Below are 25,137 nucleotides of genomic sequence, written 5' to 3'. Positions count from 1 at the left end.
AGTGTATTAGTGTAACATACACATCCAGGTCTGACAATTGGTGCTAAGAGTTGTTTGTTGTCCACATTTTTCAAAAACATGGCACACATTCATCTGGTACATGCACACGTCTGCAACTGCTAGATGATTCCAGAAAGCACAGGATGATTCCAGAAAGCACAGTCTATGTCCAGTTTACTGAGTGCAGCCTCAGCATTCCATGGCTGAATGTGCAATGCCAATAATGTTGCTGTTCAGGGATCTGAAACAGCCGAGGAAGAGTTAATGGTTATAAATGTTACAAACCCACTGATGGTTATAAATGTGTTACGGAAAGCTCGGTGTGTGTGTGTGTGTGTGTGTGTGTGTGTGTTGCAGATCCACTGACAGGATTTCCGCCCTGATTGAGACTCCGCCCCGTTCCTTGCCGGGTTTCCCAGCCAACTGTGTCAGCTATTTAAAGGCCCTCCCAGAAGAGCAGAGAGAGAAGAGAGTGAAAGAAGACTGTGTTAGTTTGGAGTTGTTTTGCTGAATTGAAAATTTGTATGAAGTTTTGTGTATGACCTTGTTTTTCCCCATTTTTGGACTTCGTCTTTGGCTTCGCCCCTCCTGCTTCGGTAGCTGTGTATATATACATATATATAGATTGTTTAAATATTGTTTGTTTGGTACATTGGTGTTGGACACTGGTGGTAGGGAGTGACTGCCATTTTTGTTGGGTGTGGGTTTTGTCTGTTTTTGTACTAGGGAGTTAAGAAAGTTTGTTGTAGGTTTCTTGTGTTGTTAGGATTAGTTAGTATGTAGTTTTATTTAAGTGTGGGTTATGTTTGTTATTTTGGCTTGCGTGACTCCTGAAGACACTTGCACCAGTATGATTGTTTGTTTGTTTGTTTGTTTATGAATCATAACCTCTGTAAAATACACTGAAAAACCTTCCGTTTGTGCTTCTGTTTGTTTTGTTGCTGTTCACTTTGTCACAACTTCCGTTACATTAGACGTTCGTACTTCCTTTTCCTTGTTACGGCCTCACAGCCCAGACGGGGTCGTAACAAATGTTATAAACCCAGTGATGAACAGTTAATGGTTATAAATGTTATAAACCCAGTGATGAACAGTTAATGGTTATAAATGTTATAAACCCAGTGATGAACAGTTAAGGGTTATAAATGTTATAAACCCAGTGATGAACAGTTAAGGGTTATAAATGTTATAAACCCAGTGATGAACAGTTAAGGGTTATACATGTTATAAACCCAGTGATGAACAGTTAAGGGCTATAAATGTTATAAACCCAGTGATGAACAGTTAAGGGTTATACATGTTATAAACCCAGTGATGAACAGTTAATGGTTATAAATGTTATAAACCCAGTGATGAACAGTTAATGGTTATAAATGTTATAAACACAGTGATGAACAGTTAAGGGTTATAAATGTTATAAACCCAGTGATGAACAGTTAAGGGTTATAAATGTTATAAACCCAGTGATGAACAGTTAAGGGTTATAAAATGTTATCAATCCACTCTTGAAGAGTTATTGGTTATAAAATGGTATAAACCCACTGATGAACAGTTAACGGTTATAAGTGTTATAAAAGCCGCTGAGGAACAGTTAGTTATAAAATGTAATAAGCCTGTTGATGCACAGTTAATGGTTAAAAATGTTATAAACCCACTCATGAACAGTTAATACTTGTTACAGACCCAACGATGAACATTTAATGGTTCTAAAAGTTATAAACCCACAGTTGAACAGTTATTGGTTATAAAATGTTACAAACCCAATGATGAGCATTTAATGGTTATGAAATGTTATAAACCCACCGATGAACATTTAATGGTGCTAAAATGTTACAGACCCACTGCTGAACAGTTAATGGTTATCAGCGTTACTGTCAGGGTTGCTGCCAGGCCGAGGCCCACTCCGGCCATCAGAGGGAGACTTTGAGTCTGGGAGGATTTAGTTTGGTTTTCCCCAGGGCATCGGGGATGCCATTCTTCCCATGGCGTCCTTGGTTCTCCTTTTCCCACGCCCGGCCTGGTGTTTAGGTTTTTCCCCTTTTGTGGTCCTCCATTCCTGTGAAGGGCGATACAGACGGAGGTAGTTTTATAGCTGTAGCAGTCTAGCGAGTACTTATCTCCCTCGCAGGAAAGTGGCCAGGGTTCACGCCCCACATTTGGTTACTTACTTTTGTTGTTTTACCGGTTCTACAAACTAACTGTTTCACACACGGGTCCAATCTCGTTAGAGCGTGGTTGCTCACCCAGTAAGCTGCTGGTGCCATCACCTATCTGATCTGGGTTCAAGCTCACGTTACATAACCATTTACTGGAAATAAATGGATTCTGCTTTTAGACTGAAGTGTAAGGCGAACACTGCCCTCCTCTCTTCCGTTCATCTTCGCCCGTGGCTTACCCAAGATGCCGTCACACTCAGCCATGTCATACTCAGGACATCCACTCCACAGTGAAGTGTTTCCTAGGGTCAGCAGTGATCATCCACCCAGCAGAGCAAGCTCTAAGCTTGTCTAAAGGAAATCTGGGCATCGCTGTTTTACATGTAATCGCTACCCACAGTTCATGACCGGAGAAAATGTGAATCGTACATGGTATTTGTTTAGGCTCTGAAATCAATGAACATGCACAGAAAATATAATACAATAGTCACTTTTGTTTCCTATAAGCAACATTTATTTGCTGGGTTTTTATTAAAAACAGTCAGTAGGTACAAGAAATATACAGCATGAAAAATATACAATATAATGACTTCATACAAATACTGTTATTAAAAAATTACTATATTTATACTACATAACCAGAAGCATTCACACTGTGACACATGCACCATATAATGGCAAAGCAATCAGTACCATAAAATATGGGACAATGTTTTGGTCAGCTCACAGCTCACAGTGGCTACTCTAAATCATATTAGTTATTATAAACAATATATTACCGAGTATCTATAGTGTCTCCATGAATAGGCCTGTATGTGCCTTAATACAGAATCTAGATCACTTTTTTCTTTCATGAAAACAATGACTTTTTGCCGAATTTCTGGCACTGACTTTTAAAGATATTGTGAGTATTTTGGGACACAAAGACACCAGACGCTCTTCTCTGGGGCACTTGCACCAAATCTGCAGATTGTGTTGGTTTCTCACAGTATGTAAATTGGCCTATTTTGTATGTGGAACTTCATTTGCATACTCATTTTTTATTGGTCACCAGTTCTAAGTGCCTGAAGCTGGGTTCCAGTGCCTGGTGGACAGTTCGGTCTTGTTTACACTATACCTATACATCGTAGAGCACATCTGAGCCCTAACGCTCCATGGATCCAACACATGCATGTGAACTGTCTCGAAATCAGCTGAGAGCTTGCCTAGTTGGCATGATTTTCTGACTATCACATATAACAGAGAGATGGAGAGAAAATTCCATTTTCAATGCAACCTCTGGTTATAGTGGATGGAGGATCAGAAGAGACACAACCTTGCATCACACAACCTGTTCACTCACAAAGTGCACTTAAGTGACTCTCAGGTTAACTGAAAAACATTCAAAAGTCAAACAGAGCAGTTGTACATTGCACTGCAGCAATACCTCCTGAGACACACCGCCTCCCATTAGAAATTTAGTTGCCGTAACGTGTCCCAGCCGATGGCTTGCAACTCCACTGAAAAGCAGGAACATGTGAAGCAACACTATAGTGAGTACAAGCACAAGTCTCACAAGGCTTTTTAAACCACACAGAAAACCTAAATGGGAGGTGTTTCAAGGTTCAGCAATGCACTATGTGCGATGTGTAGAGAGCATCTCAAGACTGCTGGGTGGGCTTACTTACAGAGTCGCACTCGGTGTGACATTATTACCTAAGAATATGAAACACATTATAGTAATTACCTGCTCAGGGTCATACGTGTGCACTGGTCTAGTATAATGATGGTGTAGCACTGGAAAGGCATAGCAGGAGAGCACAGAGTATTTTATGACACCAAAATATGCAAGTGTGAAATAGCTACTTGTACTGATCTCTGTATGATTTCTGAGTGGGTCATTGGATGTGGGGCGTTATATCTCGGTGGCGGCGATGTCATCAAAGGTAACCTCGTTGCCGCTACTCTCGTCGTCCTGCTCTCGCGTCTCCAGCTCTCGGCTGAGCTCGCGCAGAGCGCCCTCTAGCTCACGGTTGCGCCGGTACATCTCTATGTAGTTCTGCTGCAGCTGTTTCTGGTAGCGGATCACTTTGTTCTTCTCCTCCTCCCAGCACCGCCGCTCGCCCTCAAACGCGGCCGCCCGATCTGACGCCAGCTGCCTCTCGCGTGCGAGCTCCGACTTCAGCCTCTCTAGCTGCTGCCGGGATCCCTCGCGCTGACCTTTCACCTCCTCACTGTCACTGGCCTGCCTCTGTTCCTCCATAAGTGCTCCGCCCCCGGCTGCTCTGTAGCCTGCCTCGTGCGTGAGCGGGAGGGGCAGAGCCTCGGCGCACTGGCTAAGGGTATGGCGGAGGTGGGTCAGCTCTTCCTCCAGGCGGCTCATTTTCTCGCGGAGGAGCTCGTTTTCGCTCTTGCGGCGCTGCAGCTCATTCTCACACACCTCCAGCTCCAGAGCGCGGGTCCGTGACTGCGTGTGCGCCTCCCTCAGCTGACCGCGCAGGGTGACCACCTCGCCCACCCGCTGCGCCAGGTCCGCCTGCAGGTCCTTCAACTGCTGTTTCAGCAGGGAGATCTCACCTGTCTTCTGACACACCTGCGGAAGGAGGAGGGGAGGCAGAACGGTGGCATACACACTGAGAACGAGGACGCTGAAATAAAATGGATTTCCACAATGATGTTACAATAGCATTTAGCATAAGTGACATATTTATCTGTATGGTAGGGCATGTGCTTCCTGGGAACTATAACCTTTCTCCACATGCCTTACCAGATCAGCTATTCTATTCAGGTGAATTGTTTACAACAGTTTACCACGAAACTGTTTGCTCTAACAGTGCCGTATACATTGCTTCAGCAATTTAAACATCAAATTATTCTATGGAATGCATGTGACCTACTGCAGTCTATTGGAAACTCTCCTTCTTCAGTATACTACATTATCAATCCCATCAAATACAAAAACTACACGACACAAAGTGTTCAAGACTTGCGTCCATGCGGAAGTGGAGTAGGGGAAGATTCAAATACTGGGGCTGAATGGAGGTGATGGTGGTGCTCTTCATGTGACTAGTTTAGGCAAAGGCCGTTGGAAGTTGCGCAACTTTTCTCTGTATTCATGTTTGAGAATAAGTCCCCAGCAAATACTGAGGTGGGTGCTTCTGCATTCTTTTGTAAGAGCTTTCTTTTTACCCACAAAGCCTTACAGGGCGTTTCGAGAACAACAGCCTGGATCTCCAGGAGCCCTGCAGGGCACGAGCCCATGTCTTCTCACCTCCCACTTGGTCTCCTCGAGTCTGGGTCCGAGCTGCGTGTGCTCATGCTCGAAGGACACGCAGCGTTCCTCGAGGCGCTCGCGCTCCTGCAGAAGCTGAGAGAAGTCCTCCTGGAGCTTCTTTTTCTCCTGCTGCAGCTGGAAGTTCTGGAGCTGCAGCAGCTGCTGAGCGCGGCGCGCCTTCTGCGATGCCTTCTGCATCTTGGACGCGCAGCTCTGACGCAGCTCCTCCATCTCCAGCTCACTGCGCTTCTGCTTCTCCTCGTACATCTGACAACACACAGACACGGCCGCGTAGAAACGGCCAGCGCAGGTGGAGCAGGTGGAGCTCCATTTCGCATCCATTTCCCCTTTTTGTGTAATCAGTTTTTTTAGTTTTTACAATCTTACATTAAAATTACATTAAAATGCTAAATATGCTTTTTGTATACTTACCTTAATTCATTCATGTGGGCATTAAAAAATAAAACTTGCAATAATGCTTTATATTACTGTTTTTATTTCGTGGAACGCGGTAACACAGTAAACAGACGTGGTTTTTCATTGCAAGGGCTCAATTCATTTTGAAATCTCACATTTGATTTGAAACAAGTAACTACACCTTCTGATGTTCTCTTCACTAGACCACTTTAGCCTGTGATTTCTATACCCCCAGCAACCACCAGAGGGCAGTAGCTTCCCAGCATCTTTTTTTACATTTGATTTTTTGGGAACCAACAGAAACATTCTTTCACTAACCTGGCAAATCGCCACCTCGTTCTCATCCAGGTTCTCTCTTAGATGCTGGAGTTCCAGCTCTCTCTCCCTCAGTTTCTCTTCCAAGTCTCGCACAACTGACTCGTAGGCCTCTATGGGCGGCGAGGCCAGTCCTCCAGATCCTGTGTCCGATACGCCCGGTTGACTGCGTCCCCCGAGAGACCCAGTGCTCTTGCTGGAGGACGAGCGTCCGCTGTCCGAATTGGAGTGTCCGTGGATAAGTCCAGGCTTGGTAGCTTCCGTCTGGTTCGGGTTATAGGCAGGGCCGCTGTAAGAGGCCAGATTGGATAAGGAGTTCCGGCCCGAGTCCGACATGGTGAACGACCTGCTGAGCGGCCCGTTCCGAGCGCCGCTGAAGGAGCCGCGTCGTTCCGCGGTTACCGCCGCGCTGAGGTCCTGTTCCGGGGCCAGCAGGCTCAGGTTGCCCTGGCTCCCTGATAGGCCGCCCCCTAGGCGTGGTGAGAGGTATTGCATGGTGTTTCTGCTCTTTGGCACAACGGGCTTGAAGGCTGTCGGTCGGATAATGGCCTGTTGAACGTTCTGTGAAGCACAAAATTGAGTCTGACACAGCCTAGTATGCAGTATTTGTGACGGTATTTTTATTAGTATGTTAAAAAAAAAATCAAGGCAGGCACAGCACTCACCCTCTCCAACTGCCCCGACACAGGGACGAGTTTAGGAGGCGCCTCCTCGCCTCCACCTGGCCTTGGATCAAACCAGGTTCCGCTCCAGTCTGTGATCAGGTCCTCGTGCGAGTGCGATCGTCCACCGATGCCTTTCCCTCGCCCTGCTGCAGCCTTCTTTCTGCTCGACGGCGTGCGGCTCCCGAGCGGAGCCTCGTGCGCGGCCTCGGAAAGGTGGCGGCCCGAGCCGTCCGCGCCCCACTGCGGCCTAGCCGTGACCTCCAGGTTTGCGCGAGGTCCGCGGTTAGCCGCGTGGTTCGGCACCATGCTGCTCACAGAACCCATGGCCCCGATAGAAGGGGCCGTTGCCGGTGAGGAGCGGTGTGGGCGGGTCTCCAGGCCTGGAGGGCGGTAGTCAGCGGTGACTGGCAGGGACTGGACTGTCGCCATGGCTGCGACTTACTACACCCACGAACTCTGTGCACAGGCAGATGGAGACACTCAGTTTTCATTCATTATTCATTGCTGACGCAGTCTCTGCTTTGAACTGTGGGAGAGTGAAAACGACATTAGACGAGTAAAATTTCTTTTGAACCCTAAAAGGGGAAAAGACCCTCCGAGAACAACTTGTTTTAAACTTTATCCACCTCAGCCATTACTGAACACCTGAATTACTAAGTTCACATAGATGATTTCCTGAAAACCTATTTTCTTTGAAAAGCACTTCTGTCTTCAGTGAAAATTCTTACTTAAATACTGTTATCTGCAAATAACCTTTTGTTCTAACATTTTCAGACTGTCAAAAAAGCTGAAATGAGAAACACATAAGTAGTAACCTCACACAGCATCAGATAAATTACCATACAGTGTGTGTTCATTTCAAACACAAATAACACTCTTAAATTAGACTGTTTAGATAAGGGTGTTTGGCTCAGTTTGTGTGCTCAGTGCCATTCAGCACGAGGAAGCCCATTTCAGCACGAGGGACTGGAACTACAATTATCTAATGTAAAATATAAAACTGTTCACATCTAAAATAAAAAAAAAGCCAAACAAAAAAAAAACAAAAAAAACAACCTGAATGAAAATCCATCTTAAACAGAGCAGCGGTTACGTCACAGTTGTTTCAAAACAGCTGGAAAGGAATGTGTTCACCACACGTGTCCATGGAAACCCACAGTAGCAGCTGGTCTCTGGACCACTAACACATACCTCAAAGTTAGGCATTCTTTCAAACATGACCGTCTCCCGCTGCAGTGCCAAAATGACTCCCAAACGGTCTAATTATGAGGCCATATTAGTGATGGTTCTTTTGTACTCTGCCCTGGGGAGATGAATCCTGTGAGATTAGACATATTAATCCAGTTTTAATCTTCTTTTGCACTTTAAAAAAAAACAAAAAAAACAACACAAGAGCGGAAGCTAATTAAGGTCACTTGCCCTAATTCTGCTGACAGAAAGATGTTGAAATGGCTCTACTCCCTTTCCTTGGTCCACACTGACTCCCATCAGTGCAGAGTAAGAATTTTGGTCTAGATCAGGTGTTCCATGTGTAGCAGCCAGTGGATGTTCGTGGGAGCGTTTAAGACCGACTACAGTGGAAAGCTGAGCTTTGCGAACATCATTATTTGTGCAGGTGAGTGAGGCGCTCCTTTAATCCTGACACTCCTGAAGTTCACAATAAACAACCCTGACGGCTTTGTCAGCGCAGACGGAGTTGGTGGGTGTTGGCATCTGGCTTGCTGGGAAAGTCCAGCCGTTCAGAATTTCGTTCCGACTCTCCCCCGACACTAAGAATGTGCGCACATGGCATGCTGGGACATTGTTTCTCTTCTCGCCATCTGAGGAGGGTCAGAGAATCTAACTGCTTCAAACCCAAAATAGTTTCCAAGCTACCTGTATAACGTAATCAGACAGGCTTCATATCACAACAGCCTTGGACACTTCTCCTGTACGAACTGACCTCTCAGCCATGAAACACACACACACACACAGAGGACTCTTCTCCTGTATGAACTGACCTCTCAGGCATCACACACACACACACACAGAGGACTCTTCTCCTGTACGAACTGACCTCTCAGGCATGAAACACAAACACACACACACACACACACACACACACACACACACACACACACACACACACACACACACACACACACACAGAGAGAGGACTCTTCTCCTGCACGAACTGACCTCTCAGGCATATCCCACACAGTACAGGCCTCAGTCTGGCTGTACTTTAGCCAGTGGGTATCTGAGTGCACTGACGTGTCACGCTGGCCCCGGTATTCGTTTGGTTCATTGTTTAACCACCTCACACCTCCACAGGACAGTGACTTACACATTTTACGCCTTCTTCACTTTTGTACAGTGAACATGACCTCGAGAAGGGCCAAGTTGGACTATTATTTAGCAGGAATCCAAAACAGCAGAGCAGCGGTGCTGACCTGCACGTCTTACAGTTACCTTTGTCATTGAATAATGAATTATCTGATTTGTTACTTGGTCCAAGATCAGAACTCAGAGATACTTTGTGATGCATCAGCTGTGCAAACAAATATACAAGTTAATACAAGACACTCATCATGCTACCAAATCTGTGAAAGGAAAAGGATATTTCATATTTATAGAATAGAACAAACTGATACTAAAACACAAACTAACTAAATCTAAAGTTTTGCCAAAAGAAAAAAGTACAAAAAAGTCCTTCTCTATCTCCCTTCTATCTCTCACACAAACAAACACACACACACACACACACACACACACACACACACACACACACACACACACACACACACACACACACACACACAGTAGGTGGCATGTATGGCAGCGACAGGCCTGTGTAAACAGGCTGGTGTAGGAAGGTGAAACACCACACACTGACGCATTGAGACATGGAGAGATGTGGCAATAAATCTTTATAAGCACTTACAGTAAACGCAAATCACTGATACAAATACACACTCCTGTGTGCGCACACACACACACACACGCGCACAAACAAACGCATCCGTTCATACTCAAACTCAAGGACAGCTAACAGGGCCAGTGAATGAGAGCACTGTTTCCTACACAGAACGTACACGCACACCTACCAGACCCTCTCAGAAGAGCGCAGCCTGACCCAATCCCAGAACGTTTCCAGGACACTGAGGAAATCCCTCCCCATACCTGAATGACTCAGCTTTTCTCTTTAATTCTTCTTGGTTCTTTAAAAGAACTTTGAAGCATCTGGGCTTCAGCACAGTGTGACTTGCATGGTTTTTGAAATCTCCTTCTACACCTGTCCTGCGGTACGCCTGAATTCCCACGCACATCTTTGCAGTTTTACTGACATTGTCTTATAGACACATTTCTATTTAATACTGAAACTTAACTTAAAACTAATCAGCAACTTCCATTTTCACTGATGTACACAGAACGGTTTCTCCCAAGTCACACATACCCTGTTCCTGCATAGCTGTCCAGCTCCACACCAGCGCTTCAAAGTGGAGGAGCTGTTCAGCTCTGTTTAATCCAAGTGCTCCTCACTGACTGTGCTACCTGCACACACTACCCTCTCTCTCTCTCTCTCTCTCTCTCTCTCCTCCCTACTCCCTAAGGAAAAGCTATTTCTCTGTTGCACGTGTTCTATGTAGCACAGCCCAGCCGTGAATGGAGGCCTCATCCTTCCTCTGTCTGTTTCTCTCTCTCTCACCTCTGTTTTCCGTCTGTCTATAGCACACAGATGTTTCTAAAAAGTATAATGGTCTCTGTGTGTGTGTGTGTGTGTGTGTGTGTGTGTGTGTGTAAGAAATATGAATCGTGGTGGGCAGAAACAATTTCAGCAGCAACGAGGAAATGATACACATGTCTGGAATGCACGTTAATACTCACACACACACACCCCAATTTTTATAATAATTATAAAAACATGGTGTCATTCTGCTGTTTCACTGACATATGAAAAGCCCAGACAATTAAGACTCAGAGACTTCCGATCCCTTCCCTCTCAGCTTGCTGGAAAATGCAAACAGGTTGGAAAAGTTATACTGGTGCATATAGGAACACACAAACAAACACACACACAAACACAAACACAAACAAAACCATTTTCCCTTTCCGACTTATTCACAATTTTAGTATCATCATGCCCACACACACTGAGACTGTTGACCGTTTTGGAAAAATGACAGCCTTTAAGCTGCCCTGCTAGTAGAATTATTCAACTGTACTAAAATGCATACAACACAAAAGCGATTTAAGTTAAAGCAACTCAGATAATTCATGGAAATTGCTTTTGGTAAATAATTTCAGAAATGCAAAAATTACCCCTCCACCAGCAATAAGTTACACACCCATGTAAGTATGCAAGTGAACACACGTGCGTGCGTGTGTGTAAGTGTGAGAGAGCGAGAGAGAGGGAGAGAGAGAGAGAGAGAGAGAGACAGACAGACAGACAGCTGGGGTATGTAGGCTGGTGTAAGTAGGCTGTAGTCTTCTCTTAGGTCCTGTTATAAATGGGTCACTCTAGCCACTGTTAATTTGGTCCTGCAGGCAAAACAGGGCTAAAGGTCTGAGCACTGCAGAACAGCTCAGAACAGGAGGGAAGACGTCCTCTCAAGGGATGATGCGATATTATTAGGGCTAGCTCCAAGCACAGCTGCAGACAGAAAGACCAGGGGAACACACACACACACACACACACACACACACACACACACACACACACACACACACACACACACACACACACACACACACACACCAAAGAAACAATGCACACTGCCACAACTGCACTTAAGTGATGATGTCATTTTCCTTTACACAGCGACCGACTAGGTCATCATTTTTGTTACTGGCGCTGTGTTGTCATGTGTGCTGGGCCTGTAGTGTCCTGGTTTGGCCTGCAGTCATATTTCTTGCTCTGTGGTAGTGTGATTTTAGCAAATCTTTTAATCTCATTTTCTTGAACACGAGAGAGCAACAAATGTTGTTTTAGTTCCAGTAAATAAGTGCTAACCCTGTATATGTTAAACTCCTCACATATTGTAACAAGCTGGCTCTGGTTCCGACAAACCCAGCCCTGGTGAGGATTCTGTACTAAGTTACTTTAGATCCAACTCCTCACCCTCTGGGGACCAACCTGTTCACCCCGGGAATGATGGGATACAAACAGCTCATACTCAGCAGGAGTAGACGTTGGACACATGCACGGGTGTTTCATTCTTTTTGTTTGTGGTACTGCAAAATCTGATGACACAGAAAAAGGGATAATGGTTTAGTACGTTACTGCAGTTTAGCAAGTTTACATGACTGCAGTTTAGCAGGTTTACAGTACTGCAGTTTAGCAGGTTTTCATTACTGCAGTTTAGCAGGTTTACATTACTGCAGTTTAGCAGGTTTACATTACTGCAGTTTAGCAGGTTTTCATTACTGCAGTTTAGCAAGTTTTCATTACTGCAGTTTAGCAAGTTTACATTACTGCAGTTTAGCAAGTTTACATTACTGTAGTTTAGCAAGTTTACATTACTGCAGTTTAGCAAGTTTACATTACTGCAGTTTAGTAGGATTACATTACTGCAGTTTAGTAGGTTTACCTTACAGTATTTTAGTGTGTTTACTTTGCTTTAGTGCTCTTACTGATTCTGCGTTTGTCAGTCCTCTCCACTGTGTGCCTTAGTATGGCTGGCTGCTCATTTACTATGAGTCCATGTTAATTATATTTATATTTAATTCTATGTAAATTATATTTATATTAATATGTGAAAATGTAAGTTTTAAATATAAGTTTTAAATTCAGAGGATTTCTTTCAAAAATCACCAGCATGCTTCCTTTTTAAAAGGTTTGTACTGGTGTACTCTAGTTTTCAACCAACCACACAAAACTAGATGGGGGTCATGTTATCCACAGATGTGCAGACGTATCCACAGATGTGTACACTTATCCATAGCTATGCACATTGATTCATAGATGTGTACACTTATCCACAGATGTGTACACTTATCCACAGACATGCAGTGCACACTGATTCATAGATGTGTACACTTACCCACAGATGTGCTTTCCCTGTGCAAGCTCACAGACCTCATCCAGTGATTACCTTTCATCTACCAACACCATTACTAAAATTACCAACACAGGTCTCAGATCAGGGATGGAACATGATGTGTGCCTCTACATGGGTCCCTAGGACCTGAAGCCACTGTATTAAGAAACTGACCCAAGTTTGACACACTCTTCAAGGAGTCAGTGCACTGACTGAATCATACCTTCTTTGCCTCGATACATCAGAGCCTGGCAACCACTGTCACAGTTGGATGTTTCCTTTCAAGCATTTAACCTTTTCATTTTTCTATAAATTCTGAAATTAAACTATTTTTGCACATAGCAGCTATGAAAGCAAGATGTGTGTAAGGCAGAATGTGATCATTTAGTTATCAGTAGCATGTCTGCACATCAGATCTTTAAAAAGACACAGATCTTTAAAAAGGCAGAATACTGCCCTCTCTGGGCTTGTAGGAGACACTGCAGCTTAACCTGGAGTACTTCAACCAGCTTAATTTCAGTTTAAAATTGAAAGTGACTGAGGAACCATGTACAGGCATTCGGCTTTGTTGTTAACAAACTTGTTGTAAGCGTCACATTCCACAATACCTTAGCTGTACATCCTGTCCCTGCTCCACAGAGGGTCCTATTTCTAGTGCAGAAGCCACAGAGAGGAGAGCAGAAGGAGACACTCGTTCACACCAGAGCCTGAAACATCCACCACACTACAGCAGCACCCACAGAGCCCCCAGGCCCGTTGGGTTTTTAGAAGCCCAGGCATTTTTATCAAAGGAGCAGGATGTAGGTTGCATCTGAAAGACCTACCGGCTGGTGAAAGGGGAGAACTGAGTACACAGTAACTAGCTCCAACTATAGAAGAGAATGGAAAATATACAATACATGGCCAAAAGTATATGGACACCCAACAACCACAATCATAGGAGTTTGCTGGACATACCAGTCCAAAACCATGACCATTAATTAAAGCGTTAAGGCTTTCCACAAGATTTTGGAACATGTCTGTGGGAATTTGTACCCATTTAGTGGAAATGGGTTCATGAGATCAGGCATTCGCTCCCAGCAGTGTTCTGATTTATGCCACAGGTGTCCAGTGTGTGGAGGTCAGGACTGGAGTTCCACAACACAATGCTGTAGCATTACTCTTTACTGGAAACATCACCCTTTACTGGAAACAAGGAGCTTAGCCCAACCGCTAAAACAGCCCCAGAACATTATCCCTTCTCAAAGCTTTATTGTTGGCACTTTGCATTCTGCTAGGCAGGCGTCTGCTAAACACAGATTTGTCCCTACAGACTGCCAGAGAGTGAAACTTGATTCATCACTCCAGAGAACATTCCAGAATCCAGTGGTAGTGTGCTTCCCACCACGCTAGCCTGTGCTTGGAAGTTTGCATAGTTCTTGTTCCGATGTTTCCAGAGGCAGCCTGGAAGATCTGGTAGAGGACAGGAGATTCAAGCGCTCTACGCCTTTCTGCACTCGGCCCCTGTGCTGGGTGTTTGTGCCATCTGATGTTTTTGACTGAGCCACTAATGCTCCTAGACACCTCCATTTCATAATAACAGCACTTAAGTGTTGGCCATGGCAGATCAGCGTTCAGTACGACTGATTCTGTCAAAGTTCAGTACGACCCATTCTACTGCCGGCGTTCGGTACGACCCATTCTACTGCCGGCGTTCGGTACGACCCATTCTACTGCCGGCGTTCGGTACGACCCATTCTACTGCCGGCGTTCGGTACGACCCATTCTACTGCCGGCGTTCGGTACGACCCATTCTACTGCCGGCGTTCGGTACGACCCATTCTACTGCAGTGTTCAGTACGACCCATTCTACTGCCAGTGTTTGTCTACAGACTGCATAGCTGTAGACCTTATACACCTGTTAACAACGGGTGCGTCTGACGTACCTAGACGCATCATTAGAAGGGGTGTCCACATACTTTTGGCCATATAGTGTATTATATCACATTATTAATGTGGAAACATCACTTCTAGTATCCAGATCAAAATCACAGTTCATTTCTATTTAATTCTTTCTCTCCACAGATGAAATGTAGCTTTTTCATGAGACGGCAGCTGACAACAGTGTAAACAGACAATAAACACAAATTATTTGTTTTAGATTTAAACAAGCATCACACAAAGGAAAAGATCAAGTAATTTTAGTGTATGGTGGTGGCTGTTAATATGCCAGAGCAGCGCTGACATTGTCATTGGAGCTGACAGCGTCCGCAGATTAAAGTGATCAAACTGCTGTCACACGTGTGAAGTGACTGTGTGCAGCAGGTCGTGCAACCGATGTGTGAACGGGGCCGAGGTCACAGCTCAGCGTGAACGTGTGAGTGTCCGTTTGGCAGATCTGTTCAGCAAGAAACTTTTCCTAAGTCTAAAGGACTTGGCTCAGACGCCCCGTAGCCTACGACCAGATGGTAGGGTGGAAGAGAGACCGTGTGAGGAGTGATGTTTCTAGAGTCTCTAGTACCTAGATGACTCTCAGAATTGTCAGCATGATTCACCCTCTTCATTCGGTCTGCATACAAAAGACTCATTTAGCACTCAGTATTAACCAGAAAGATTACGAGAACAAGATTGCTGATTACGATTTGAAATCAGGAGTATCCTAGCTCTAACTGTTCGCTCATCTTGACTGCATACTCCAGTGTGTGTGTGTGTTTGTGCGAGTGTGTTCCTGTGTGTACAGGTTTGTGTGTAAGTGTGTGCGTGGATGTTTGTGAGTGTATATGTGTGTTTGTGAGTGTGTGTTCCTGTGTGTACAGGTTTGTGTGCAAGTGTGTGCGAGTGTGTGTGTGTTTGTGAGTGTGTGTTCCTGTGTGTACAGGTTTGTGTGCAAGTGTGTGCGAGTGTGTTTGTGAGTGTGTGTTCCTGTGTGTACAGGTTTGTGTGCAAGTGTGTGCGAGTGTGTGTGTGTGTGAGTGTGTGTTCCTGTGTGTACAGGTTTGTGTGCAAGTGTGTGTGTGTGTTTATGAGTGTGTGTTCCTGTGTGTACAGGTTTGTGTGTAAGTGTGTGCGTGGATGTTTGTGAGTGTGTGTTCCTGTGTGTACAGGTTTGTGTGCAAGTGTGTGCGAGTGTGTTTGTGAGTGTGTGCAAGTGTGTGTGTTTGTGAGTGTGTGTGTGTGTTTATGAGTGTGTGTTCCTGTGTGTACAGGTTTGTGTGTAAGTGTGTGCGTGGATGTTTGTGAGTGTATATGTGTGTTTGTGAGTGTGTGTTCCTGTGTGTACAGGTTTGTGTGCAAGTGTGTGCGAGTGTGTGTGTGTTTGTGAGTGTGTGTTCCTGTGTGTACAGGTTTGTGTGCGAGTGTGTGTGAGTGTGTGTTCCTGTGTGTACAGGTTTGTGTGCGAGTGTGTGCGAGTGTGTGTGTGTGTTTGTGAGTGTGTGTTCCTGTGTGTACAGGTTTGTGTGCAAGTGTGTGCAAGTGTGTTTGTGAGTGTGTGTACAGGTTTGTGTGCAAGTGTGTGCGAGTGTGTTTGTGAGTGTGTGTTCCTGTGTGTACAGGTTTGTGTGCGAGTGTGTTTGTGAGTGTGTGTTCCTGTGTGTACAGGTTTGTGTGCGAGTGTGTGCGAGTGTGTTTGTGAGTGTGTGTTCCTGTGTGTACAGGTTTGTGTGCGAGTGTGTGCGAGTGTGTGTGTGTTTGTGAGTGTGTGTTCCTGTGTGTACAGGTTTGTGTGTAAGTGTGTGCGAGTGTGTTTGTGAGTGTGTGTACAGGTTTGTGTGCAAGTGTGTGCGAGTGTGTTTGTGAGTGTGTGTTCCTGTGTGTACAGGTTTGTGTGCGAGGGTGTTTGTGAGTGTGTGTTCCTGTGTGTACAGGTTTGTGTGCGAGTGTGTGCGAGTGTGTTTGTGAGTGTGTGTTCCTGTGTGTACAGGTTTGTGTGCGAGTGTGTTTGTGAGTGTGTGTTCCTGTGTGTACAGGTTTGTGTGCGAGTGTGTGCGAGTGTGTTTGTGAGTGTGTGTTCCTGTGTGTACAGGTTTGTGTGCAAGTGTGTGTTTATGAGTGTGTGTTCCTGTGTGTACAGGTTTGTGTGTAAGTGTGTGCGTGGATGTTTGTGAGTGTATATGTGTGTTTGTGAGTGTGTGTTCCTGTGTGTACAGGTTTGTGTGCGAGTGTGTGCGAGTGTGTTTGTGAGTGTGTTTGTGAGTGTGTGTACAGGTTTGTGTGCAAGTGTGTGCGAGTGTGTGTGTTTGTGAGTGTGTGTACAGGTTTGTGTGTGAGTGTGTGCGAGTGTGTTTGTGAGTGTGTGTACAGGTTTGTGTGTGAGTGTGTGCGAGTGTGTTTGTGAGTGTGTGTACAGGTTTGTGTGTGAGTGTGTGCGAGTGTGTTTGTGAGTGTGTGTACAGGTTTGTGTGCAAGTGTGTGCGAGTGTGTGTGTGTTTGTGAGTGTGTGTACAGGTTTGTGTGCAAGTGTGTGTGTGTGAGCGAGTGTGTGCGAGTGTGTGTGTGTGTGTGCGAGTGTGTGTGTGTGTGTGCGAGTGTGTGTGTGTGTGTGCGAGTGTGTTTGTGAGTGAGTGTACAGGTTTGTGTGCGAGTGTGTTTGTGAGTGTGTGTACAGGTTTGTGTGCGAGTGTGTGTGTGTTTGTGAGTGTGTGTGTGTTTATGAGTGTGTGTTCCTGTGTGTACAGGTTTGTGTGCGAGTGTGTGCGAGTGTGTGTGTGTTTGTGAGTGTGTGCGAGTGTGTGTGTGCGAGTGTGTTTGTGAGTGTGTGCGAGTGTGTGCGAGTGTGTGTACAGGTTTGTGTGCGAGTGTGTTTGTGAGTGTGTGCGAGTGTGTGTACAGGTTTGTGTGCGAGTGTGTGCGAGTGTGTGCGTGTTTGTGAGTGTGTGTACAGGTTTGTGTGCGAGTGTGTGTACAGGTTTGTGTGTAAGTGTGTGCGAGTGTGTGTGTGAGTGTGTGTTCCTGTGTGTACAGGTTTGTGTGCGAGTGTGTGTAAGTGTGTGCGAGTGTGTGTAAGTGTGTGCGAGTGTGTTTGTGAGTGTATATGTGTGTTTGTGAGTGTGTGTTCCTGTGTGTACAGGTTTGTGTGCGAGTGTGTGCGAGTGTGTGTGTGTGTGTGTGTGTGAGTGTGTTTGTGAGTGTGTGCGAGTGTGTGTTTGTGAGTGTGTGCCCTCCTTTTCCACCCTCTGACACGCAGGTCTCCAGTCGAATCTCAGCATGTTTGACTGACATTGCGTCATGGATGACAGCCCACCACTTGAAGCTCAACCCCAGTAAAACCGATCTTCTGTTCATCCCAGGTACTCCCAACCCTTACCATGACCTCACTGTTTCCTTTGAGAACTCCCTGCCCGTAGTCTGGGCATAACTTTGGACAACCAGTTGTTGTTCTCAACTCATGTTTCTAATCTAACCCGGTCTTGCAGATTCCTCCTTTGTAACATACGAAGGATTCGACCCCTTCTCTCACAGGAAGCAACCCAGGTGCTTGTGCAGTCAGTGATCTCAAAGCTAGACTACTGCAACTCGCTACTCGCTGGTCTTCCTCCAAGAGCCATCAAACCTCTACAACTTGTCCAGAATGCAGCAGCACGACTGGTCTTCAATCTTCCGAAGTTCACACGTTACTCCACTGCTGCGCTTCCTTCATTGGCTCCCTGTAGTTGGACATATCAGATTTAAAACCTTGATGCTTGCCTACAAAGCCAAAAATGGACCAGCCCCTTCATACATGAGGTACTTCAAACCTTAAGTACAGCTTGGCTTGAAATACCTTGCTTCAGGTCTCATGGACGACAAGCATCGAGACTATTTTCTGTCCTACTCCAAGATGGTGGAATGAACTTCCACTTGCTGTCTGGACAGCAGAGTCCCTTGCAGTCTTTAAACACAGACTGAAGACCCATCTATTTGCAGAAGGACAACTGACTAATTTAGTACTTATTGTAGGGTATTGTTTATTATGTTCAACAAACTCTAGCACTTGTTTGCACTTATCATTGTTTAAGATAGACCTTATGTATTTTGTACTTCTAGATATCAGCACTGATTCCTGTATTCTACAGTATTCTAGTTCATTCTATGTTGGACTCTAACCTACTGTACTGTACTAGGATATATCTATGAGGAAATTACAAAGTACTTTTGTAAGTCGCTCTGGATAAGAGAGTCTGGTAAACACCATAAATGTAAATGTGTGTGTGTGTGTGTGTTTTATCCAATGTGAAATTGATGCATTCAAGTTTAAGCTCAGTACTACAGTATTTGGACACACACTGGAGGAGTGGGAACAGAGAGGCAGGAATACACCTTAGCCTTGAAATCTGAGCTCCCATCAGCAGGTGCATAAACAGAAGAGAGAAGCACGGTTAGCTGTGCTGAACTCTCTAGCGCACTATGACAACACACAAAAATGCAACAGTAGGCTAAACCCACACGAGACTTTGGTCAACTTTTCCTTTGTTTATCTATGTGTACTCTCTCTCTCTCATTCATCTCTCCAGGTTATTTTTTGTAAGCACAGGCCAGAGGAGCCCCTGGGCATTCCACTACAGTATATCACTCCGAGGCTCTCGAGACCTATCAGTCCACTTTTGCCAATGGTTCAGTTTTGGGGGGATTATTTTTGAATTAATAGTCATTGAGGACATCTGAGCTGAAATGTTGTGCTGGCAACAGGCATGTTGGCATGGCCTTACTGTCGGCATGTGAAATACATCATTGTTACACTTACTGCTGCTATAAATTTAAGCTGTCAGGAGCTCAAAACAAGGCCAAGCCCCATGCAGCGTGTCTGGGCGCAGCGTGTCTGGGTAGCAAAGTTTAAGTGGTGCTAAGAGAAATGTTGCTTGGTGGAAATTTTCAAAGAGTACTAAAACCACAGGTCAAGCCCGAGTCCAAAGCCCAGAATGACACACTGTGTCTATTTGATCACATCATGTGGGCTTGGCCTTCTTTATGGGTACACGTGACTGAGAAAGACAGCTCGCTGAAATCTGGCGTGACATCGCTGAACACAGCGACGAGACGAGAGTGATGAAAGCACAGGTGGGGTTTACTCAGAAATAAACAAGACAACGTATAGAGACGCATATAGAGGTTCAAGGAGGGAGAGACTGGAGAGAGACTGGGGAGAGAGGGAGACAGGAGAGACGGGGAGAGAGAGAGACGGGGAGAGAGAGTGGGGAGAGAGAGTGGGGAGAGAGAGTGGGGAGAGAGAGTGGGGAGAGAGAGTGGGGAGAGAGAGTGGGGAGAGAGAGTGGGGAGACAGGGGAGAGACTGGGAGTAGGTGAAGGACATCTTTAATAATCTGGTGATTGTGAACGGATGGTAGACATTTCACTATTTATACTGCCAAAAACACACACACACACACACACACACACACACACACACACACACACACACACACACACACACACACACACACTTTCCTCACTCCTGGGATAAATGTACAGTATAAATGTCAACATGGCGCTGCACAGGAAATTAGGCATGAATGAAAACATCGGTTAGGACATGAAAGTAAACACACACACACAGACACACGCACTCTACGAACAAACATTCCCATCCATGAAGAAAAAGGAATGTTTATGGAAAGACTGAAGGAGAAGACGACAGTTACACACCTACACACAGGTACCCACAGTTACACATACACACACAGTTACACACCACGAACATACATACAGTCTTGGGTTCCTTCTTATATGTATATATTTAAAACTAATTTCGGTGTACATAAACAAAATACTTGACTGATACGTTTATTGTACCAGTAATATTGCAACTCATAATGTGCAGATGGAAAAACAATAAATGTTGACACCATCGCCCCCGAGGGTTTGTTGCAAACATAACAAAACCATAAGGGATACAGCAATGATCTGTAACAGTCATCTTAGCCATGTTTATTTATTTATCTGTTTAGTTACACATTAACCGAGGTGAGGCCATTTTTACATTTTGCTGACATTTCCTTAAAGTGTCAGATTATTATTTTTTTAAGTCAGTATTAATCCGTGCTGGGTCAGCTTCTCATCACGCAACAGTCACGGTGAGCACAAGCAGAGTAAACATTTGCCAGTGGATCATTATTTACGGCTCTTAATGATCTGGAGGGGCTCTTGGGAGAAATTAGCCTGTCTGACTCCAGCGCAGCGCACGGTTCACTGCAGCAGGAAAGAAGAAAATACTCTGGTTATTTGGCGAAGAGCCCCACCCCTTTTCCAGGAAAACCCAACTGCAGACGCACCACGCTGATAGCGCGCCTTCAGGAACGTTCCCACCCAGACTAATGGTGGTCTGCCTATGAGGAAACGAGGCAGGACTAGTCCGGCTAACATGACTCACTGTCTTCATGACGCTTCACACTTCATTTGTGACCACAGACACTCCCTTCACAAGCTAACACACTCCTTTCTTGGGCCTGCACACTTTATGGCTTTTACCCTAGTAGTTCACTGCTTTATGCATAATAAATGAAGATCAAGGTGCACACGCAGCACTGATCCTTCTATCGAGGGAGTTTTTTATGCAGTTCCGTCCTGTCTGTTATTTGCACAACACGTTTCTTATCTAGAGATTAAAGAAGCCGCACCTGAAGCTGATCCGTTTCAAGGAGCCCATGGGTTCATCATTTCTGCTTCCTCTGTGTTCCCGAAATAGCAGGAACAGATCGGATCTGCTGGTACTGCCTTATTAGTGACTCAGGGACTGAAGGAAAGCTCAGTCTTGTCTCCTGAAGGTCACCCACAGACAATAAGATCTCTAGTCATCAGAGTTGTAGAGTCCTTTGCACACTGTTTCCAGGGGCTGCGAGTTCTCGGGCATTACGTGCCCTTGGACCCAGAATGTTCTATTTGAGACCAGCAGTCTCCAAATGGCTGTTAAGATATTGTCAAGCTAAAAAAAAGCTTTTCAATGATCGACATCACATGTCAGACATAAGCTGTAGAGTAGCCTCCACCTATGTCAATAGCATAGTTTGCATCAAAATACCAGAAGTATAGTTGTAAGCCACAGAGAAAGAACATTAGTGACAGATCTCTTCCTTAACCAGAAGGGAACCGCATGACACAGAACTGCCGGCATGAACATTGCACAAAGTACTGGAAAATCTAATTACCTACAGTGAAGATAATACTGCTCAAATTTGTGTGTATGAGTGTGTGTATGAGTGTGTGTGTGTGTGTCCTTCCATACAGATCTATGGCCTACTTCCACAAAACCAAACTGTGACAAAACACTCTCACACACATACATTCACATGCATCACAATAACAGTTACTCATACACCCACACACACATCTGCGCGTGCACACACACACATTCTGAAACACGTTCACAGATTGTTCTATGACTGAGTATAGTCCTACATAAGCCTATGTTTTTAAAGCAGCAGCCATTCAGATGTACACACTCTTCTATATTATAATGCATTAGAACATTGCCCTTATTTTCACATTTTGGGTTTAAACTTATAAATATCCCACATGGTGTCAGCTGACAAACCCAGCTGATGTTGACAAGCACGGAGAGGGTTTGTTTACAACCAATATTTTACTACCGCCAACTGTAAAGTCAACTTTCCAGATTCCACAGATAAGATTGGATTACTCTCCAGGACATGACAGCGTTTGTGTTCACAGTTCGGCACTAACAGCAGGAAGAGCAACCTGCCGTGTCTTACTGCATGACAGACAGAAAGGACGAGAAACTCAGAAATAAGTCCCTTCCCCTGCTGGTTCATTGAGGAAACCAGCCACTATACTAGACAAAAATAGAACTTTAAAAACTTTATAAGGTTGCAAAATATTCTCAAGTACCTTTTGTTAGGGCACCAGGGTTGTGACTGAGGGTAAAGTAGAAGTTCTGATGCGTGTGAACGGAAAGAGAAATGAGAATGCGGACCGGAGACTCCTTCCGTGGCACTTCACTAACATACCACTGTCGTACGACGGGGAGCCCAAGACATTTGAGAAAGGCTGTCCGGTCACTGGGGATTACGTTTTCAGATTACGTACAACCGCCACCACATCCTATCCAACAACATAAGAAAATCTACAGATGTACGGAACACGAAATATGAACGCGAAACGAAGAGTGTGCGAAAGTGTATGGCAGAGTATTAATGACGACTTTCCACTTCGTCTACAGGGTTGCAGGCGTGTAAGTTGGAAGCAGTCGTAGCTGAACACATTCCCAACACCAACACTTCTCACACTGCCTGCAGTTTTGCCTTCTTCGTGAATATTTCGTCCACTCCCGAAAGGCAGAGGACACAAGCGGCGATAGTGAGAACAGCTGAACTAGTAAACGTCCATACGCCGTGTGGAAACGCTGGGTCTGTCTGTCTACCAGAGCGTTTTCGTTAGCCTGTGCTCCACTCGACAGCTTCTTAGTGTTTTACTCACCATTACCGAGCCTTCTTCCACCTTCGTCTCCTACGGGAACTTAAGATAAAACATCGCCACGGTCCCGGAGCGCCAGTGTCTCACTGTGCGGAGGGAAGTTTGCGCAGGACTGCGCTCCATTTCCCGTAGGTGGAGGAGCCTCCCACACGCGCTCACATGACCCGTGGTTGGAGGAGCTTCATTCACGCGCTCCATTTCCCGTAGGTGGAGGAACCTTCCTCACGCGCTCCATTTTCAGTAGGTGGAGGAGCCTCCCTCACGCGGTCACATGACCCGTGGGTGGAGGAGCCTCCCTCACGCGGTCACATGACCCGTAGTTGGAGGAGCTTCATTCACGTGCTCCATTTCCAGTAGGTGGAGGAGCCTCCCTCACGCGGTCACATGACCCGTGGGTGGAGGAGCCTGCCTCACGCGCTCACATGACCCGTGGGTGGAGGAGCCTCCCTCATGCGCTCACATGACCCGTGGGTGGAGGAGCCTGCCTCACACGCTCACATGACCCCATGGGTGGAGGTGCCTCCCTCACGCGCTCACATGACCCGTGGGTGGAGGAGCCTGCCTCACGTGCTCACATGACCCCATGGGTGGAGGAGCCTCCCTCACGCGCTCACATGAACCGTGGGTGGAGGAGCCTGCCTCACGCGCTCACATGACCCGTCCCCACACTCGCCCCGGCCCATTCTGGGATCAGTTTTGATGACGGCGCGGAGCTAAATGAAATGTTTCCAAAAAGCAAATGTGAGATTGGTCAGTCCATTCGATAGTTAAGACTTTGTCTACAGTGCAGCGGTGGAAGGGTGAAATAACTGGTGGAAGTGTTTCCCATTCCTGGACATCGTGCTTATGTAATTACATTTTCAGAGGCATTTCAGCGGTTTAATATGCATACAAGAAAGATTCTTTCATTTTCTTCTTATTGTTGTTGCTGCTGCGGGTGTTCGTACTTATATAAATACACCACGCTAGGAGCTCAGGCCTCCATACAGGATGTAGGCCACTGAATGCGAAACTCTGTGACCTTTGGCATGTGCTTCCTTTTTTCCTCCAGACATTGCTCGCATTATACATTTATAATTAGTTAGAATAATGTCTTAATCACAAATAGCAGAATTTGGTGTGTCCACATGGCGGTTTTATTATTGTCCTTAATTAAAATCAGCTTTCTACTTTAAAGTTTGTTATAAAAAGTGAATCTATGGCCTCATGTTAAGATCATGTTGGCTCACTGGTGTTTAGTTCATGTTAAGGTCATGTTGGCTCACTGGTGGTTAGTTCATGTTAAGATCATGTTGGCTCACTGATGGTTAGTTAATGTTAAGATCATGTTGGCTCACTGGTGGTTAGTTCATGTTAAGAGCATGTTGGCTCACTGGTGGTTAGTTCATGTTAAGATCACATTAGCTCACTGGTATTTAGATCATGTTAAGAACATGTTAACTCGTTGGTATTATGCTCATATTAAGAACATGTTAGCTCACTGGTATTTAGATCATGTTAAGAACGTGTTAGCTCACTGGTATTAAGCTCATGTTAAGATCATGTTGGCTCATTGGTGTTTAGTTCATGTTAAGATTATGTTAACTGTTAGAGTCAACACAGAGTCATTCTCACATGTTCCTCTTACAGTAATCTTCTCACTGTAGTATGTTTAGGAAAATCACCTGACAATTTGAATGCAAGAGGGGATTTCAAACAGGTGTCAGATATCTGGACCTAAGTAAGAATCTGTAACCAAAATCACACCAGTGAAAGCCCACTACACCTAAACCCATCTGGAAGGCTGTGAAGTAAGAAGGAAAGAAACAGCTTGGAGTGTTTGAGCAGTGAATTCAGTTAGCTGAACCAAATAGTGAATGAATTCAGTTAGCTGAACCAAATAGTGAACGAATTCAGTTAGCTGAGCCAAATAGTGAACGAATTCAGTTA

General features: G+C 45.3%; 1 protein-coding gene across 3 annotated transcripts; it reads right to left on the bottom strand.

The window, feature by feature from the left end:
• Positions 1-2,647: 2,647 nt before the first annotated feature.
• On the bottom strand, positions 2,648-23,440 carry lzts2b (leucine zipper, putative tumor suppressor 2b). 3 transcript variants are annotated; one of them, XM_027024024.2, is made up of 5 exons: positions 23,212-23,440; positions 6,807-7,262; positions 6,145-6,702; positions 5,407-5,676; positions 2,648-4,728 (listed from the first exon to the last, which is right to left on the bottom strand). In XM_027024024.2, the coding sequence occupies exons 2-5, from the start codon at positions 7,233-7,235 to the stop codon at positions 4,051-4,053; spliced, it is 1,935 nt and encodes a 644-aa protein (XP_026879825.2). In that variant the 5' UTR covers positions 7,236-7,262; positions 23,212-23,440; the 3' UTR covers positions 2,648-4,050. The 3 variants fall into 3 exon arrangements, with proteins under 3 accessions (XP_026879825.2, XP_026879827.2, XP_026879826.2); XM_027024026.2 differs by lacking the exon at positions 23,212-23,440 and adding an exon at positions 10,243-10,430; XM_027024025.2 differs by lacking the exon at positions 23,212-23,440 and adding an exon at positions 7,998-8,792.
• Between the last annotated feature and the right edge of the window lie 1,697 nt (positions 23,441-25,137).

Source organism: Electrophorus electricus, chromosome 14, assembly GCF_013358815.1.
Source record: "Electrophorus electricus isolate fEleEle1 chromosome 14, fEleEle1.pri, whole genome shotgun sequence".
Taxonomy (NCBI): domain Eukaryota; kingdom Metazoa; phylum Chordata; class Actinopteri; order Gymnotiformes; family Gymnotidae; genus Electrophorus; species Electrophorus electricus.
This window is presented reverse-complemented; position numbering and strand designations above follow the sequence as displayed.